The sequence below is a fragment of the Nuphar pumila genome, chromosome 2 (assembly GCF_984573655.1).
Source record: "Nuphar pumila chromosome 2, dmNupPumi1.hap1.1, whole genome shotgun sequence".
Lineage (NCBI taxonomy): Eukaryota > Viridiplantae > Streptophyta > Magnoliopsida > Nymphaeales > Nymphaeaceae > Nuphar > Nuphar pumila.
The window spans coordinates 94339290-94360478 of record NC_143250.1 but is presented as its reverse complement, the minus strand read 5'-3'; the positions used below and the strand labels follow the sequence as shown (position 1 = coordinate 94360478).

Here is a 21189-nt window from a genome sequence, read left to right as displayed (position 1 = left end):
TGCATGAAGAATGATAAGGATTCCAACCGGTCGAAGTGGGTAGCCAAAATCATTTACTGGCACAGTGCTCATTGACCCATATCTTGGATGGTGGTACTTGCAGGTTGCACCATACTTACAAGTCCCAGTCTTCAGAAAATACTGCACAACCATAAGGAGAGTAAGTTTGGCTGCACACAGAAAGGTTCAAAATAAACCATCATATCTCCAACAACAAATTGGTGCACTGATTGCTTAGACAAGGAAAGTGATAGCCAATTTAAGTGGTATATAATGTGATCTCTGAAGTTTCTGAGTGGTTCGTTCACAACATAAGTTCTGCTTGGAAAAAGATATGCCGGGCCTTCAGCGAAATGGTGTAGATTTCATAGAATCAGCAACATAGTTAACGTGTGAGCTTTACAAGTGAAAATTGCTTGCATAGAAGCAGCCAATTCCTGGTTATAACATGGCCTTATCGTCAAACAAGAAGTATGAATTGAAGTTGTGCAAGTTTGACATTCGCACATTAGGGAATAAAGAACATACAAGAGTTCAAGAGATAACAACTAATTATAAACCAACTGTAAAAGCATACGATAGATGTATAAAAACAACAAACAGGTAAAATTAACTCCCACGGATGTGACATATTGCTCTTCAGTTAAGCAAACACAGGGAACCAAAGACAGATGATTAGCTCTCATAGATGTGACAAGAGAGATATTGGAACGTGAAGACCCGGAGATTCAGATCTGGATCCAGTTGGAGTTGGATCCAGCTGAGCCCAGACCCAAATCACGTCAATATGGGTCTTTATATTGTAATCCTTTATGTTGTTTTTATGTTCCCTTTATGTCCCTATTTGTATCATTAGAGATAAAGGCTGGGGGGCAATATTGTAAAATATCAGATCAGTTGTTATTATAAAAGGATACAGCCACACGTTTTCCTCAATAAAGAGAGGAACAATTTACAGAAAATACCTGTCCATCTTCTTCTTCACTTCTTTTTTTTTTCTGCGGTAGATCTAGGATAAAATCGTGAGCCATATTCTAACATGGTATCAGAGCAGGGCCGGTTAATCGGATTTCTTCTAGGTATGTCCCCATCTATGTCACATGGGTGCGGGTGCGGGTACGGGTACGGGTGCGGAGCAATTTCAAAAATTTTGGACACCGGGACACGGCTATATATATGTATATATATTTTTAAAAAAATATATATATATATATAACAATAATAAGACTCGGTCAAAGTTGTGCCCATTAGGGGACACGGCTATATATATATATATATAAAAAGATCGATTTTTTTGTTTTTATACGTCGTTTGCCCTAAAAATGGACAAAAATAGACTCGGTCACAGTTGACCGAGTCCAAAATGTGGATGGACTCAGGCCCGGTGTGTTGACCGAATCCGACACTTGGTTGACCGTGTCTGCCCCGTGTCGGGGCGTGTCGACGCAGGTGCATCGACCTTATAGCCGAGTCCGTGTGACTTAGGTCCCCATAGATCTTGATCTGCCTTTTGGGTAGCCTTTTCCAAATCACTTTCTTTCTATCTCTCAAATCTCTTTTTTTTTCTCTCTCTTTCGATCTCTCCTTTTTCTGAATCTCTGATCTGACGTTAATCAAATCTGATCAGATTGCATCTCTTCTGGATTCTGATTATCAGATCTGATGTTAACTGCATATCTTCTGGATTCTAATTATCAGATCTGATCAGATTCTGGTACCAGATCTGACACAAAGCCTCTTTCCCTATTATTCTTGATATTAGATCTGACCCGATATGAATACTGTAAGTTTCCCTGAGCTTTCTCAATCTATTTTCAAATTTGTCTTCATATCAATCCTCTCTTTTTTTCTGTTATATATATATATATATATAGACCAAGAAATCTCGTCAGATACATATATATTGTTTCCTGTTTGACATATTTTGATATATATTTATCATCTGTTCAAGGCTTCATTTGACAGCAAAGGAATATCCTTTTATACTCTGCCTTACTCGATTTCAAAAAAAAAAGGTGGATCTCGTTTATGCCTTGATATGTGTTCAAAGTAGGCCGTTTGTCTGATTTTTTTCCGCAATATATTCCTTGTTATTGCTTCAATTCTACCCTATTGTTCAAAAATTCACTTGTAATGGATTTGAGTTCTTCTTTCTCTCCAAATCTGTCCTCCAATTTTCTTCCACAGATTGTGTCTGAAAAACTCAATAATTCCAATTTTCTAATTTAGAAAAGGCAAATTAATCACTTTATAAGGAGTCAGGATCTATCGAGGCACTTGGATGGATCTGTTCCGGTTCCACCACAGTTTATTTTGCAGGATAAAAAAGATGAAAAATGACAGATCATTTCTTCATCTGAAATCAGGAATCCAGAGTTTGTCAACTGGATGAAAAGAGATCACGCCCTAGTCGTGTATATTACTTCAACTCTTTCACAGGAAGTTTTAATCGGCATTCCCAGATGATTGTATGGCTATGTAGTTATAGATGTATTTGGCAAGGACTTATTCTCATATATCAGAGTCCAAGGTAATGTTTTTGAAGCGTGAATTTCAAAATTTAAAGAAGGATAGCAACACCTCTATCATGGACTATCTTAATAAGATTAAGAGCACAATCGATCAATTGGCTCTAATCAGATATGAGGTATCTAATAAAGACAAAGTACATCAGACATTAAATGGCTTAGGGCAAGAGTATTGTGTATTTTCTACCACTTTGGAGTGTCTTGAAGCTCTTCTCACTTTTGAACATTTGAGGCCTAAACTACTAAACTATGAGATGTCTCTTAAATATCAGATAGTGTGAGCAGGGGACATGGAGATTCCCAAGATGTTCTTTATACTTGATCCTTCCGTGGGAGAGGCCGCAGATTCCGTGGAAGTAGAGGACATGACAGAAATAGTGCAGCAGGGTGCGAGTTGTTGCCTACTTTGAATATGCCTTTTTTAAACAATCAAGTAGGAAGAGGCATCTATACCTGTTACGTGTACAAGAAACCTGGGCACATAGAAGCGAATTGTTGGTTCAAAGATGATCCCAAGTATAATACTCAGCTGAATGTGGTTCAAAACAAACCAAATGGTGGAAATTCAGGGCAACAACAAAAGACACAATTTAGTGAGACCAGCAATGCCATGTTGGATAAAAATGCATTATTAGTTGTTCTAAATGGTCTAAACCTGAAACAGAATGATCAAGGGATATGGTACATCGATTCTGAGGGAGCCAACCACATCAGTGGTGATATGGGTAAGTTTTCTAACTTAATTTCTTATCATGATAAAAGCAATGTTGTTACCGAAGATGGAACTCATCAGCCCATATCTCACGTTGGTCAAGTCTCTATTCCTATTTCTAGTTTTTCTAATCTCGTCGATAATACAAATCCAAGCGTCTCATTTACCCTTGATTTTGTTTGTGTGAAGGATCTTCTCACGAAGAAGACATTCGCTAAAGGGGAGAGATGCAGGAATATGTATGTCTTCAAGGAAAATCAAGCCAGAAAAAACACCGCCACTAAAGTGCTACCCAAACTGAAGTTGTCGATTTCATCATCTTCTTTCATTTATGTCTCCATTGTCGATGAGTCAAATAAGCCTGAAATATGACATAGTTGTTTAGCTCATTGTAATAAGTTCTTTGTTGAGAAACTTGTTTCTAATCATCTTATTCCTAAGTCCAGTTTATCTCAAAAGTCTAAAGGTTCTTTATGTTCAAGTTGTCAAATATGCAAGGGTCATGTTTTGCCTTTTTCTTCTTCAAGTAATGATGCTTCCAAACCTTTTGAAGTTATCCACTCTGATGTCTAGGCCCTGCACCCAAGAATTCATTGTAAGGTAGTAAATACTATGTCATATTTGTTGATGACTTCACTTGTTATACCTGGATATTCTTTATGAAGCATAAATCAGAAGTATTCAACATATTTTGCAAGTTCCATTTGTTTGTTAAGAATCATTTTTTCAATCTTATTCTTAGTTTTCAATGTGATGGGGGTGGAGAATTTTGTTCAAAGGAAATCATTGACTATTTGAATGATAACGAAATTAATCGTAGAATATCTTGCCCATATACACCTCAACAAAATGGCATTACCGAAAGGAAACACCGTCATATTGTAGAGAGTAGTCTTGCTATGATTCATGCCAGCAATATGCCTATGTTTTTATGGATAGAGGCTTTCCATTCTTCTGTTTTTGTGATAAATAGGCTGCCAATGAAAAGGTTGGAAAATAAATCTTCATTCTATAAGTTGTATGGGAAAAACACAAATTATGATGACTTAAAGGCATGGGGCTGTACGTGCTGAAATGAAATGGGGATCTTCGAAACACGAGCTTAGATTAACAAGAGCAAGTGTCAAGAATGACACTAAACCATAACCCTTGAAAAAGGTATAACTGGAAACAAAATAAAAATAAAAATGTATTCTTTATTGATATGAAAAACCAATTGCTTAAGAAGCATTGGAGTAAAATACAAGAGGGGCTGCACCCCTTTATATACACAGCTGAAAGAGGACTCAATAGAGCGGTTGGGCACAGTCCAACAGCTCTATTAAGAGCTGTTGGACTGTGTCAGTCCAACAGCTCTATTGCTAGTCAAGTCTGGACAGGACTTGACTAGCAACAGTCATTCTAGTTCAAACTGAACTAGATGACATAAAGACAAAAAATAAAAATAAAGGAAAAAAATTACAGAAAAGAAAGAAATGAAAAATGTATTTATATATATATAATAATATAATATTATTATATATACATATATGTACAGTTTTACATTTTAACACTCCCCCTCAAACTTACGGTACAATGAGCGAAAGTTTGTCTAAGAGAAAGTGAAATCGGGGAGCAGCGAGAGGCTTTGTAAAGAAGTCTGCTAACTGATATTCTGAAGTGACATATGGCAGATCAATTATCCCGTGTAGATATTCCTCTCTGACGTAGTGACAATCCATTTCGATGTGTTTGGTGCGTTCGTGGAATGTTCTGTTACTGGCAATGTAGATCGCACTTTTATTGTCACAACACATTTGTGAAGCCTTTGTTGCTTCAACTCCCATGTCAGCAAGCAGTCGTCGGAGCCAAACTACTTCTATGGTCGTGGTTGTCATGGCTCTGTATTCAGCTTCGGTGGATGAGAGAGATACCTTCTGCTGCTTTTTACACCTCCACGAGATTAATGATTCCCCTAAAAACACACAAAATCCAGTGGTTGAGTGTCTGTTATTGGGATCACCTCCCCAATCAGCATCAGTATATGCAATTAAATCAAGAAAAGAGGAGGAAGATAAGAAAAGTCCTCGTGAAAGAGAGGACTTGATGTATCTGATAATACGCATGACTGCTCCCATATGAACAGAAGTAGGAGCATGTTGAAATTGACTTGCTGTATGAACAGCATGTGCTATATCTGGTCTGGTAATGGATAGATAGGAAAGTGCTCCGACAAACTGTCTGTAAGGAGTAGGGTCTGCAAGAAGTTTTCCATCATCAATCTTCATTTTAACATTAACAACTTCTGGAGTGTCGACTTTCTTATCATCAGTAATACCAGACCTAAAAACAATATCAAAAGCAAATTTAGTTTGAGATAATAAATATCCTCTAGGAGAATAAGCAACTTCAATGCCTAAAAAATATCTCAACAAGCCCAAATCAGTCATTTCAAAATGAGATTTAAGAAGTGTTTTGATTGTTTCAACTCCCTGTTTATCGCTTCCGGTGATGATCATATCATCCACATAGAGAAGAAGCACAATGATCCCTGCATCAGAATTCTTAATAAACAAAGCAGTGTCAGTTAAACAGAATTGAAAACCAATATCAATCATAACACGACTAAACCTATCATACCAAGCTTTTGGTGCTTGTTTAAGTCCATAAAGAGCTTTTTCTAAGCGAAGGACTTTACCCTTAGGAATACTTATACCAGAAGGGGGTTCCATATATATTTCTTCAACTAGCTTTCCATTTAAAAAAGCATTTTTGACATCCATTTGAAAAATAGACCATTTTTTGATAGAAGCTAAGGCAATTAAGGTTCGGACAGTAGTCATACGAGCCACCGGAGCAAAGGTTTCTTCATAATCAATCCCATATTCTTGGGCATAACCTTTGGCTACTAAACGAGTTTTATATCTTTCAAGAGTACCATCACTCTTGGTTTTAATTTTATAAACCCATCGACATCCTATAGTTTTCTTCCCTGGAGGAAGATCTTGAATATTCCATGTAGAAGCCTTTTCAAGTGCATCTAATTCAGCTTTCATGGCTTCTATCCATTTGATATCATTTTTTGCTTGAAAATATGTGGATGGTTCTTCATATGAGTGAATTAATGCAATAACTGCCCTATATGTGGGTGAGAAAGACTCGTATGATACAAACTTTCCTGGAGGCCTCGAGATTCGGGTTGATTGTCTAGTTGGAATGTTAGAATATTTCTCAAGTGCACATGGAGGATTAGACTCTTGTCGCCTGGAATATTGAATACTAGTATCTCTATGAACTTCTTCATTTTCAACATTAAGATCAATAATTCTTTGATCATCATCAAAGTTACAGTCAAGGTTATATTCATCAGATGTTGATGTTAGATCTAGCAAAAATGAGTACTCAGTGACGTCTTTTAATTTTCTAAAATCAAAGAAGCTCTCCTTTTCAAGAAAGGAAACATTTCTAGACACATATAGTTTATTATTTTTGAAGTCAAAACATTTATAACCTTTCTGGTTTTCAGCATATCCTAAAAAGGCACAGGAAATCGCACGAGGGGAAAGTTTATCATTTTTGTCAGTAAATATGAAACATTTGCACCCAAATATTCTTAATCTAGAGTAGTCTGGAGAAATGTTCATAAGTTTTTCAATGGGAGTGATATTTTGTAACGAAGAAGATGGCATCCTATTAATGAGATAAGTGGCAGTTAAGGCAGCTTCTTCCCAAAAGTCTTTCGGGACTTCATTTGCTATTAATAAAGTCATAGTGGTTTCTATAATATGGCGATGTTTTCGTTCTGCCAGACCATTTTGTTGAGGTGTATAAGGACAAGATCTTTGATGTGTGATGCCATGCAATTTAAGATAATTTTGAAAATTTGTGGATAAAAACTCTCCCCCTGAATCTGTGCGAAAAATAGTAATATCATTTTGAAACTTGTTTTTAACCATATTATGAAAAGTTTGAAAGTATGAAAATACTTCAGACTTATGTTTGAGAAAGTACATCCACGTATGTCGGGAGAAATCATCGACAAAAATAACATAGTAAACAAATCCTCCTTTAGAAATTACTGGTGCAGGACCCCAAACATCCGAGTGTATTAATTCAAGTGGTCTTGAAGAGAAAAAGGTTCTGTTCTGAAATGGTAATCTTTTCATTTTGCCGAGAATACAATCAAATGATTCAGAGTTACAAAATTTCCCTAGATTTGGAAAATGTTGGATTTTGGCTATATGTGGGTGACCAAGTCTCTTATGCCACAGTTCCAACTCTATTTTTTGAATATTATAATAAAAAGTTTTCTTCGGCATTTCCAAAAAATCCATGTAATAGAGTCCTCCTTCTCTATGGCCTTCCCCAATCAGCTTGCCTGACTGGCGATCCTGTACCCAACAACCATGAGAAGAAAAAGAAATATTACACCCATAATCAGAAATTTGAGATACAGATAAAAGATTTAAATTTAATTTGGGAACATGTCTAATTTCTGGAATAAAATTTTTTTTTGTTTTATAAATTTTTTCAAAATTTCTTATTCCTTCTATTTCAAGAGAAGTCCCATCAGCAGTAAAGACCTTTGATACACTTGTTTTATTTTTAACACATTTGGATAGACTTTGATTATTTGGGGTCATATGAAAAGATGCACCAGAGTCAAGAAGCCAAGAAATTTTACCTAGATCAGAAAAAGATGAGGCTGCTGTGCCGGTTGAAGCTTCAGATGAGGAAGAGGCACCTTTGATGAGAGGCTGAAGAATCTCCATTAGTTGGGCCAGGGAAACTGGTGCATCCTGATCTTTAGGCTCTGATCCAGCAATTGCAGCTCTTTTTTCTCTCAGCTCCTTAAGTTTGGGACATTGTGGCCTGTAGTGTCCCGGTTCATGACAGTGATGACAAATAACTTTCTTCTTATCATAGTCACCATTTTGTCGGTTAAAGTGAGGAGGCCTATATGATCGAACATGATTCTCTGGTCTAGACACGGCTAAAACGGAATCATCTTCAATTTTTAAAGAACCTTTCCGGAGACGATTTTCTTTCATTGTTAACTCTTCAATAGTTTCAACAATAGAAGGAATTTTTCCCCGGTGAAGTAGGGCCGATTTAGTGGTTTCAAATTCCGGCCTTAATCCAGTGATAAACTGGTAAAAATGTTCAGCATCGAGTTGTTTCTGACGAAGCTCGATGTCTTCGGCACAATGCCACTTTGGTTCTAAAAGGGAAAGTTCTTCCCAAAGTTCGAACAACCCATTGTAATATTCATGAATAGTTTTGTCTCCTTGTGTCATCATTCGAACTTTTTCTTGGAGGTTGCACACGTGTGCAATATCTTTAAGGGAATACATATTCTTAAGGTATTCCCATGCCTTATCGGCATGATCAAATTTGGCAAGACTTGAGCATTTTTTAATGTCAACGCTATTGATAAGCCATGACATTATCTTCGCATGAGATATTCTCCATTCTTTCCATTTCTTCTCGTATGAGGCAATAGCCTTGATTTTCTCTTCTTCCGATAGAAGGACCTCTTTATCTCCCTCCTTTTTAGTAAGAGATAGCTTAGGTTCCGAATCGGAACCATCCACAATCCCCCATAAGCCTTTTCCCCATATATGGTGCTTCATGATTGAAGCCCATGTTACATAGTTCGTATCGCTTAGTTTCATAGGCATGATGGTGATTTTATCATTGTCATCCATCGATTACAAGGAGAGAAAGAATAGGGATAGAAGAGAAACAAGAAGGAAAATGAAAAAGAAAGAAAAAAAATAATACAACAAGATGTGAAATCTTCTCCGATGAAGTGATAAAACACTTCTCTTCAAGTGGCGAACACTTTTGCAAACGGGCACGGAAACCGAGGCAGCTTTTCCTCAAGATTTAGTACTTTCGCGGCTCTGATACCATGAAATGAAATGGGGATCTTCGAAACACGAGCTTAGATTAACAAGAGCAAGTGTCAAGAATGACACTAAAGCATAACCCTTAAAAAAGGTATAACTGGAAACAAAATAAAAATAAAAATGTATTCTTTATTGATATGAAAAACCAATTGCTTAAGAAGCATTGGAGTAAAATACAAGAGGGGCTGCACCCCTTTATATACACAGCTGAAAGAGGACTCAATAGAGCTGTTGGGCACAGTCCAACAGCTCTATTAAGAGTTGTTGGACTGTGTCAGTCCAACAGCTCTATTGCTAGTCAAGTTTGGACAGGACTTGACTAGCAACAGTCATTCTAGTTCAAACTGAACTAGATGACATAAAGACAAAAAATAAAAATAAAGGAAAAAAAATTACAGAAAAGAAAGAAATGAAAAATGTATTTATATATATATAATAATATAATATTATTATATATACATATATGTACAGTTTTACATTTTAACACGTGCTATGTGCACATAGACAAGTTTTTGAGGACCAAATTCGATAAAAGAGCTTATGTATGCAGATTTGTTGGGTATGCAGATGATTATAAAGGGTACTACTGTTATGACCCTGTTGAAAGGTGCACCAGAATATCCCGAAATGTGATATTTGATGAGTTGTTATTTCAAGATGTTACTAAAGATAAATCTGTCCAGAATATGCTAGAATCTGCTTCACATGTAGAGTATTATCAGCCATGGCTGAATGCTGAACTTTTTGGTTTTCCCAACCTTGAATAATTCACAGGAATGCACCAAGTCCAACTTGAATGTTGAAGAGATGCATCCTAATGTGCAGGACAACAATCTTAATGATGAACAGCCACCAGCTGATTTTCAAAGGTACAAAGGTGTTGTATATACTAGAAGGCCAAGAGAATCAAGCACAAAATCAGCCTTAGGAGAAAGCCCATATGTTCCAAGTGATATTGTTGAGCCAAAGAAATCAACAAGGATTCGTCATCCAGTTGAAAGATGGGTAAGCTACGACAGTTTCTCTGCATAGCCTCAATTATTTTTTACTAAAATAGTTAAACATGATACTCCAAAATCTTTTGATCATGCAGTCAAAGTTCAAACACAAAAGATGGGTAGAAGCTATGAATGAGGAGATGAAGGCCTTACAAGAGTGTCAAACATGGGATGTAGGAACAAGACCAAATGATAAAAACGTTGTTGGTTCAAAATGTGTGTACAAAATAAAGTATAAGGCTGACGGTACTATAGAAAGATATAAAGTCAGGCTCGTTGCAAAGGGTTATACACATGAACATGGTTTGAACTATGATGAGACCTTTAGTCCCATTGTTAAAATGTGCATCGTTCGATTGATTTTGTCCCTTGTCGTTGACTATAAATGGGCTTTAAATCAGTTAGATGTAAAAAATGCATTTTTACATAGTGATTTTAATGAAGAAATTTATATGGAACAACAAGTGGGTTATGATGTTATGAATCCACGTACTCATGTTTGTAGATTAAAAAGGACTATATATGGATTGAAGCAAGCCTCAAGATCCTAATTTGAAAGTTTCTCTTTAGAAGCCCAGAGACATGGTTTTCATAAATCTTCCTCGGATCATTCATTGTTCATTTTCAAGATGGGATAATTACTCTCCTACTTATGTTGATGACATTATAGTTACAGGGAATTGAAAAAGTCATGTTAAGAACATCAAGCTTCTTTTGTGCATGAGGCTTCACACTAAGGATTTTGGAAAATTGAAATACGTCCTGGGCATTGAGACAGACAGAACAAATGATGGTGACCTTATGCTGACTCAGCATAAATACATCATGGATCTTCTTAGCAAGACAGGTATGAAGAACTGCAAGCCAATATCCACTCCAAGTTTCATACATCAAAGATTGAGTAGTACAAACGGAGAGTTGTACAGAGATTCCCTAAATATAGAAGTTTAGTAGGTATGCTTCAATATCTTACTTTTACTCGTCCTGATCACATATGCAGTTAATCAAGTGTCTCAATTCATGCATGAACCAAAAGTTACTCATATGGAGGCACTAAAATGCATATTAAGGCATTTGAAAGGTACAATGGAAGATGGCTTGGTGTATAAAAGAAGATTGCAAAAAGAAAATATGTTGTCATTATTAGCATTCTCTGATGCTAATTGGGCTGGAGATCCAGATGAAAGATGATCCATTTTTTGTTATTGTGTTTATTGACAGTAATGTGCTATCATGGAGTAGTTGAAAACAAAAAGCAGTTGTCAGGTCGAGCACTGAAGCTGAATATAGAGTTATGGCGGCAGTCACCTCAGAGTTGACATGGATCAGATTTCTACTCATAGAGTTGGAGAAAAATATCTTTAGATTTGTTCTATTTTGCGATAATCAAAGTGCAACCCAAATATCGATAAATCCAGTCCAACACAGCAAAACCAAACATATTGAGATTGATCAGCATTTCATTATACAGAAGATTGAAGAAAAGGAGTTGGAGACTAGATTCATTGGAACTGAAGATCAAATTGCAGATATATTTTACAAAGGGCCTGACGGTTCAGAGATTTTGGTACTTGAAGAACAAGTTGTCCATGGTGAATACCATGTACAACTTGAGAGAGGCTATTGGAATGTGAAGACCCGGAGATTCAGATCTGGATCCAGCTGAGCCCAGACCCAAATCACATCAATATGGGTCTTTATATTGTAATCATTTATGTTGTTTTTATGTTTCCTTTATGTCCCTATTTGTATCATTTTAGAGATAAAGGCTGGGGGCAATATTGTAAAATATCAAATCAGTTGTTATTATAAAAGGCCACACGTTTTCCTCAAGTAAGAGAGGAACCTTTTACAGAAAATACCTGTCCATCTTCTTCTCTTCTTTTTTTTATTTTGCAATAGACCTGGGATAAAATCGTGAGCCATATTCTAACAAGAGTGAATCTAATGCCAAATAAACTACTGGAAGCTATAAGTAGAAGATTTGACAATGAATTATCTCACTACTCAGAACAAACTAAGATTTAATACATGTTTGATCCATCTCAGAAGTCAAAGATATTGTTAGTTGTCCATACCACGTTAATATGAACTGCACATATCGCTAATTCTTTCAAAGTACTTTATAATTCAAGGAAAATTCTAGGGATGTAGTGATAGTGCATTAATTAAATTATTCAAATCAACATTCTACTCACAAAAGCTAGATTTGGGAAAGACTACATTATCAGGTTCTATCTTTTATGTCACAAAAATAAGGGGATCACTTATAAATGTGCAGTTCTGTATGTTGGCTGTTTCCTGTGGTGGCCAGAAAAGGGCATTTCGTGAGGTATGAAATGCAAATTAAAGTGAACCCACACCTTCTAATTCCATCCTTTACAACCAAGTCCATCAGACCATCTCCCAAAGAAAACCAAAAAATAAGAAAGAAAAAATATATAATATCATGGTAGGATAACAGTCAAGAGAGGTCCTAGAAAAGTACTTCAAAAGTTTTTTGTTTCCCCAGGCTCTTTCAAGGCATGGTATGGCAAGAAGAGGGGGCAGTTCCCTCCTGTCTGGAAAGAACCACGAACAACTTTCCAAGGCTCTTATTGAAGAGGAGGCCATCCAGCGAGATGCTGGTTGCAACCAATATGCTGGTTGTATGCATGTTAAATGTCTGGCATTTCATGTTTTTCACACAATCTGATGGATCCTCAGATAAACCAAATGGATGAATTACCAGATGTGCAAAGTTTTTATCAGAAAAACTCAACTGAGGATGACATTGGGAATTTCTGGTAAAACAATCATAATGATATGCCACTAAGGTCAAGGACTCAGCAAATGATGCAGACTTCAGTGAGATTAGGTATGTTTCTGTATGAGTTACTCTTTGTGTGCCTAAAAGAACCTTTGGTTGAATAAAAAATGTACAATGAAAAGTGCTATGCAGAGAGCAACACACGAGGCTTCTTTTGATGTTCACATATACCAAAAACGGGATGGGGGGCAACATAAATTAAAGAATACATGGAAGGATGTACCTGGCAGACAGGCTCACCCACTCTTTCTGGGTACTCCCCTAAAACTGCAACCTGCTGCAATATAACACAATTCACAAAATCAATATCACTTAAGATTATTTGTAAACATATTTAACAATATATGGAATTAAGATAACACATTGTCGACGAAAGGCAGCTGCAAAGGACACCCCTAGAACAAAAAACCAGGGAAGATGAAAAATCCCAAGTGATGCACTTACCAAGTGCCGAACAACCAAAGAATCATCCTTTAGCTAACACACCAAACTCACCCAGTCAATACAAACATACAACTATAAATATAAATGTTCCAATTGAAAGCTGAGAAATCGATCTGACTTCTTCTAAAAATGAGTGCAATGCCTACTAACAAAATCCAATATCCCTCACATAACAGCAACTATAGATCACGATGCATAACACATACACACACACATCTCAATCCGATGCCCGAAAAGGGAACATCATGCAAACTTCCAACAAAGATCTAAAGCTCCCCTTCAATAATCTCAAATTCATTGTTATAGCTGCACAAAGGCCAAGCACAATTACAATGCCCAAAAATGGATACAACTCCAACATGATATTCTAGAACCAAAATGTCTTGGAACTTCTGCTTAACTTAGTGGGTCAAGCAACTGAGTTTGAACCAGGTACGCTCGGAGGCACACGTATACACACACTATCTTTCAAGCGATAGTTGCCTCACTTAGGATCAAGTCCTCAGTACAATGGGTACTCGTGCAACTATGCTCTCAGGATACAACCAAGTTTTCACCTGTTCGTGAAAAACAAGTTCACACCCTGCACTGGGTGAAACCAATAACCTCGACATGAATCACCTTGATAGGAAGATCTAGGTTCGAATTGGGTATGGATCCTAAGTTTGAATATGAATATAGATTCAAACTGTAACTGGGTATAGATCTAAACATTACCCGAATTTAAATAGCAACTGGATCGAGATCTTAGTACTAGATCGGAACATCAACTGGGTCTGGATCCAAATAACAACTGGATCTGGATCCAAATAGCAATTGGATTTGAATCTGAATAGCAATTGCATCTGGATCCAAATAAAAATTGGATCTGAATCCAAATAGCAACTGAATCTAGATCTGAATAACAATTAGATCTGAATTGTTATCGGATCTGGATCTCAAAAAAGATCCGAACTTGAAACTCCAAAACAAAAGAGAAGAGAGAGAGAAAGAGCATAGCTCATGAGAGAGAACTCGAGAGAGAGTGGAGAGAAGAAAGCAGAGGATGATAAAAATGAGAGAAGGTTGGGGTTTATATAGGCCCCAGCCCCCTAGCCACAATAAAGGTCATAAATGGCTTTTAAGAAGCCAAAACATCCAGCCATTATCGGCCATGTCTAACCAAACGGCTAGCCATGAATGCCCAAATGGCTAGCCCAAGAAGGCACCAAAATTGGATAGAAACAACCCTAAAAAGTCCAAGATCGGCCTTGATAGAGTCAAAAGTCAACAATCAATGGAGTTGGGTGGCTATGGACCGTTTAGACTATTAAAGCCCCATGCAAAACGTTAGGGCAAGGTCCAAACGAATCCGGGTAAGATCTAGAAATATTCAAATAGGTTTAATGCAAAGTCAATGACAATTTTAAGGCATGATCAAAGATCGGTTTTAGACTTCGGGATTAAATAAAAGACCAAACCTAAGCCCAAAACCCAAGGTCCAAGGTCCAAGGTCTAAATCCAAATCCAAAGTCAAAGTCAAAGTCAAAGGTCAAGAGTCAAGAGTCAAGAGTCAAGAGTCAAGAGTCAAGAGTCAAGAGTCAAGAGTCAAGAGTCAAGATCCAAAGTCCAAGGTCCAAAAATAAAGTGATACACAAGCCCCAAATCTAATGCCCTTGAGGACCTTGTACTTTAAGGCACCACCCCTCTATATAAGGACAAAGGTTACCCAAAATCCTTCAACGTAGGACTAAGCTTTTGTAGAGAACCCATTACCCACAAACTTAGAAAAAAATGAACAAATAAAAGAAAAACCTATGAACAGTTTTGAGTCAAAATCCAACAATCCCCCCACGTGTATCAAAACTATAGAAAAGGACTAGAGAGGTTGTTCATGAAGATTCAATGCATAAGTGAAGGTACATTTTGGATTTAAACACTCACGTTAGTGTTACTTAGATTTAGTCAGTCTGGGTTCTCAGAATCTCAATATCGTTAGCTTTGAATTAAGAATCTTAATCGACCTTCCAGACATCGTAACACACACTTTCACTTCAGTTGGTCATAGCTTGTCTACCTATATATACAGTACATTAAGGGTCTTGTGTTGTATCTCAGTTTCATGAGTTCTCTAGAGATAAAGTCAAAGTCTCATAGAAGGCGACCCCCACCTTCACACTCGCATAGGTAAGTTCATCAAGGGTGTAAGCCTGTTTGAAACACCACAGTGATAAAGCCTATGGATCTTATTAAGAATTCAATTCAAACTCAACTTTTGTACACAGGTTTCGAGTACTTGACATCAGAAATGAAAAAATTATTAAGTGCTCAATCTAATCACTCAGAGACTTGTTCTTCCCATTGAACTAGTCGACATGGTTTGACCCTTCATCAGGCTTATAATCATAATGATTGTATTTTCTCAATGTAGTGGGATTGAGTTAATGCATAATCATTCTCATGTCTAATCAAATTAATATCAAGTATAACATCAGCTAAACTCATGTCTTTCCTGTCGAATTTAGATGAAAGAAAGTTTTTTGTTATTATTTATGCATTCTACATTATTATTTATTACTTATGATTAGCATATCATCCATATAGAGACAAATTAGAGACAAATAATTATAACAATATTATTTTTTACTTTGCTATATATGCATTTATCAAAGTCATAAATTTTAAAACCATATGAAATGATTACTTCCTCAAAATTCTCATGTCACTGTTTAGTTAATTGTTTTAAACCATACAGTTTGCAAACTTTTTTTCTTGACCTGGTGTTATGTAACCTTTTGATTGTTCCATATAAATTTCTTCTTATAAGACATTCAAAAAAGCAGTTTTGACATCCATTTGACTAATTTCAAAATTGTAAATTGATGCCAAAGCAACCATAGTTCTAATAAATGTAATTCTTCATAAAGGAGTATACGTGTCAAAATAATCAAGTCTGGGTTTTTGTTTGGAACTTTTAGCTACAAGTCTAGCTTTAAATTTTTCAATAGAGCCATCAGTTCAAAGTTTCCTTTTAAAAATTCATTTACATCCCAAAGGTTTAAAACCAGAGAATAAATCAACCAAAATTCAAGTTTTATTTTTATGATAGAATATAATTCACTCTCTATAGCTTATTTCCAAAAAAGAGTATCAGGAGAGGTAATAGCTGTGAAAATATCTCAAAAAATGAGATAAAGTGTGCGATAAGCACACCACCACCAATGTGCACAAATGCACAAGAACACTTAGAACAAATGTACACAAAGGTACAATAAAGAAACTCAAATGCACAAAGGCATACAAAATATAAAGAATTTTATTGAGAAGAATGGAGAACAAAAGCTCCAAGAAGTGAAGTTTACAAAGGGGGAACTCCCCTATTTATAAGAGGGAAAAGGAGCCTTGGAGGGGCTCCACTAGCTGTTGGAGCCCCTCCAACGGTTAGAATTCTAACCGTTGGAGAGGCTCAACAGCTAGTGTTGAGCCCTCCAAGGTTGACTTTGAGTCAACAAAGAAATAAAGAAAAAAAGACAAAAAAGGGAAAAGAAAAGAAGAAAAGAAGAAAAGTAAAAAAAGCAAAAAGAATTACAGCATATTCATAATTATGAATATGCGCAAGATGGAGAGAAATGACTAAAATACCCTTTCAGGTTTTACAAGAAAAAAGAAACATATATATTTACATATATATAAAGAGAGATACATATACATATATACGTGATGTATATATGTATATGTATCTCTCTTTATATATACATATATATATATATATGTAAATATTTACATAAAGATAGATACATTTTAACACCCTCCCTCAAACTTAGGGCACAATGACCGAAAGTTTGCTAAGGAGAAAGTTGAATCTTGGAGAGAAAAGCACCTTGGTGAAGAAATCTGCCAACTGATATTCTGACGTCACATAAGGAAGATCGATGACTTTTTGTAGATATGCCTCACGGACATAATGACAGTCCATCTCAATATGCTTTGTCCGCTCATGAAACGTGTGGTTCTTGGCAATATAGATTGCACTCTTATTATCACAACATAACTTTGTGGGTTCTTGAATTGGAATCCCCATGTCTTGCAGCAACTGATGAATCCAGACAATCTCCATAGTTGTAGACGCCATGGCTCGATATTCTGCTTCGGTGGATGATAGAGACACCTTCTGTTGTTTCTTACATCTCCATGAAATCAGGGATTCACCTAAAAAAATGCAAAAGCCTGTAGTGGAGTGACGATTATTTGGGTTACCTCCCCAATCAGAGTCAGTATAGGCAATCAAATTTAACTCAGAAGATGAGGAAAGGAAAACTCCCTTGTTTAAAGTTCCCTTTATGTATCTGACAACTCGGAGAACGGCACTCATATGAACCGATGTAGAAGCATGCTGAAATTGGCTTTCAGTATGCACGACATGAGAGATGTCTGATCTTGTGATGCTAAGATACATTAGAGATCCCACAAGTTGCCGGTAGGGGGTAGGATCCTCCAAAGGTTTCCCATCATCGATCTTCATTTTTTATCCCACAATTTCTGGGGTCTCACAGATTTTATCATCAGTAATACTTGATCTGTCAAGAATCTCACAGGCAAGTTTAGTTTGAGACAAAAAATAGCCTCTATGAGAGTAGCCTCTATGAGAGTAGTTTCTTACATCTCCATTGATTTTAATAGATGCAATGGTGATCAAACACCTTACAGTAACCATTCGTGCAACAGGAGCAAAGGTTTCTTCGTAATCGATGCCGTATTCTTGACTATATCCTTTTGCGACAAGACGAGCTTTATATCTTTCGAGAGTGCCATCACTCTTGGTTTTGACTTTAAAAACCCATCTACATCCTATTGTTTTCTTTCCTTCTGGAAGACATTGAAAAACCCACGTTTTGGCTTTGTTGAGGGCTCTAAGTTCGTTGTCCATGGCATCCCTCCATTCTATCATTTCCTTAGCTTCTTTAAAATTTCTAGGTTCTTGATATGAGTGAATGGCACTAAGACATGCCCTATGCTTTGGAGAAAAAGACTCATAGGATATAAATCTAGAAGGATTTTTCCTAGATCTTTCAGTTCTTCGAGAGTTGTTGGAAGATTCACTAAGATCGCTATATTTCTCTATTGCACTTCTAAAAGTGTTTTTATCTCTATGAGTATAGGTAATTGGTTCATTTATCATTTCTTCTTCATCATGAATGGTTTGAGGAATACTTTCACTTATATCCTCATTCTCATTTAATTCATCATCGCTAAAAAAATCTTCATTTCTAGATAATAGTTCAAACAAAAAAGAATAATCGGCATTATCTTCATGGGTTTTGTGTTCTTCAAAACCACTTATGTTTTCTAAAAAGGTTACATTTCTTGAAACATATAGTTTATCATTCTTAATATCATAACACCTAAAACCTTTTTGGGTTTCCGAATATCCTAAAAACGCACAAGGAATAGCTTTGGGAGATAATTTATCATTCTTATCGGTGAGAACAAAACATTTACAACCAAAAATTCTTAACCTATTGTAATCGGGTTCTTTTTTATACAAGATTTTATACGGAGATATTTGATTCAAGTTTTTGGATGGAAGTCGGTTGATGAGATAAATCGATGCAAGAGCCGCTTCGGCCCAAAATCTTTTTGGAATTTTTTGAGAAATTAGCAAAGTTCTTATAGTTTCAATTATGTGTCTATGTTTTCGTTCGGCCAACCCATTTTGTTGGGGAGTTTTGGGACAAGACCTTTGATGAACAATCCCATTATTTTCAATATAACTTTTGAAATCATTTGAGAGATATTCTCCCCCGGAATCGGTTCTAAGAATTTGTAATTTACTATTGAATTGATTTTGTATTAACTTGTGAAAAACCTTAAAAGTAGAGAAAAACTCATGTTTATGTTTGAGGAAGTATATCCAACTATACCTTGAGAAATCATCCACATAAATAACATAATACGAAAATCCTCTCTTAGACACAACGGGTGCCGGTCCCCAAACATCCGAATGCACAATTTCGAAAGGCTTAGTTGAAAACATAGTTCTTTGTCCAAAAGGTAAGCTTCTCATTTTACCAAGAATACAATCATTACAATTGAAATTGTCTTTACATAAGGTTTTAGCAAAATGTAAATACGAAAGCTTGACAATATTTGGATGCCCAAGGCGTTTATGCCAAACATTTATATCCTTATGTTGGGCAACATTACAAAAAGAGGTTTTTGGAATTTGAAGAAATTTCATGAGATAAAGATCTCCCTTCCTAGAGCCTTCCCCAATCAACTTCCCGGACCGACGATCCTGTATCCAACATTTATTTGATGAGAATTTGATATCACACCCATGATCCGATAGTTGAGAGACGGAAAGCAAATTTAAATTTAGTTTTGGTATAAATCTAACTTTAGGAATAGAAAAACCTTGTCTTTCAAAATCACTAATTCCTTTTATTTCAAGAGAAGCCCCATCCGCGGTAGAGACAAAAGAAGGTGACAAATTTTTTGAGTATTTAGAAAGTGCAAAAACATTTGGAGTCATATGAAAGGATGCACCCGAGTCTAAGAGCCAAAGAGTCATACCGGGAGGAGAGAAGGTGGTCATAGCGGCTCCGGAAACAGATCCCTTGAGGAGTGGTTGAAGAGCTTCCATGATTTGATTGAGAGCCAAAGTAGCATGGTTGGAAGTTGATGGACCTTCCTCCTTGGTAGATTGAAAAGTAGTAGACATAGCCACCATCTTCTTCCATTTAGGGCATACCGGTTTAATGTGACCTGGTTCTTTGCAAAAATGGCATATGATCTTACTATAATCTCTTCTTCCATAATGCCCATCATTTTTTCTTCCTCCTTGATTTTTGTTAAAATGAGGGGGTTTATAGGTTTTAACATTATTCCCCGGTCTTGAGACGGCATAAGCACCCTCATCCTCATCTTTAGAGAGAACGGCCAACACACTTAGATTGGTTTTATTCATTCTCATTCTAGTTTCTTCTCCACTTAATTTGGTAAGCACATCTTCCAATGGAAGAGAAGAGAAAGAAGACAAAAGAAAGGATCTAGTTTGTTCAAACTCGGGTCTAAGCCCATTTAAAAAGTTAAAGAAATGATCCTCTTCTAATTGTTTGGCTCTCAATTCAATAGCCTCACCACTCCATTTAGGTTCTTGGAGGGCAAGTCCATCCCAAATAGTGGATAACTCGGCGAAATACTCTCTAACGGACATTTCTCCTTGTTGAAGGGTTAAAGCCTTCTTTTGGAGATAGTATTTATGGGACAAATCTCTTAAAGTATACATTCTTTCAATATATTCCCATACTTGATATGCCTTTTTGAACTTTAGAATGTTGGCATTAATTTTGGTCTCAACCGAAGAGAAGAACCATGAGAGTATTTTGTAATTTTTCATTTCCCATTCTTCATGCTTCTTATTGTAATCTTCAAAAGTCTTTTCTCTTTCTTCTCCCTCAAGAACCTTGATCTCCCCTCTCTCAAGGGTAGTAATTTTTGGTTCGGGTTCGGGAATAGTTCCTTGAACATATCCCCAAAGACCCTTTCCTTTTATATGGGCCTCCATATTCCCGGCCCATACATGATAATTCGTTCCATTCAATTTGAAGCCAAGAGAGAAGTGAGAATCCTTTTCGCCCATTAGAGATGATACAAAGAGAAATAAATGCGTACCACAATGCGAAATGAGTCACTTCTTGATGTAGGAAGCTTCTAAAATATAGGATGAAGAGCCGAATCTTCACTCCAACCACCACAACTTAATGGCACGCTTTACGAGGTACTCCAACGAAGAGAAAAAAAGCACGATCTTCTTTTCCTTTAAGCC

At 36.5% G+C, this 21189-nt stretch overlaps 1 protein-coding gene across 1 annotated transcript in view; it reads right to left on the bottom strand.

The window, feature by feature from the left end:
- LOC149846190 (Zinc finger C-x8-C-x5-C-x3-H type family protein) overlaps positions 1–21189 on the bottom strand; it is a 39934-nt gene that overhangs the window by 7029 nt on the left and 11716 nt on the right. The window contains exons 3-4 of the mRNA XM_089996231.1: positions 13162–13215; positions 28–141 (exon numbers count right to left, since the gene is read on the bottom strand). Coding sequence (XP_089852357.1) covers positions 28–141; positions 13162–13215 — 168 coding nt within the window. The remainder of the gene's footprint in view (positions 1–27; positions 142–13161; positions 13216–21189) is intronic.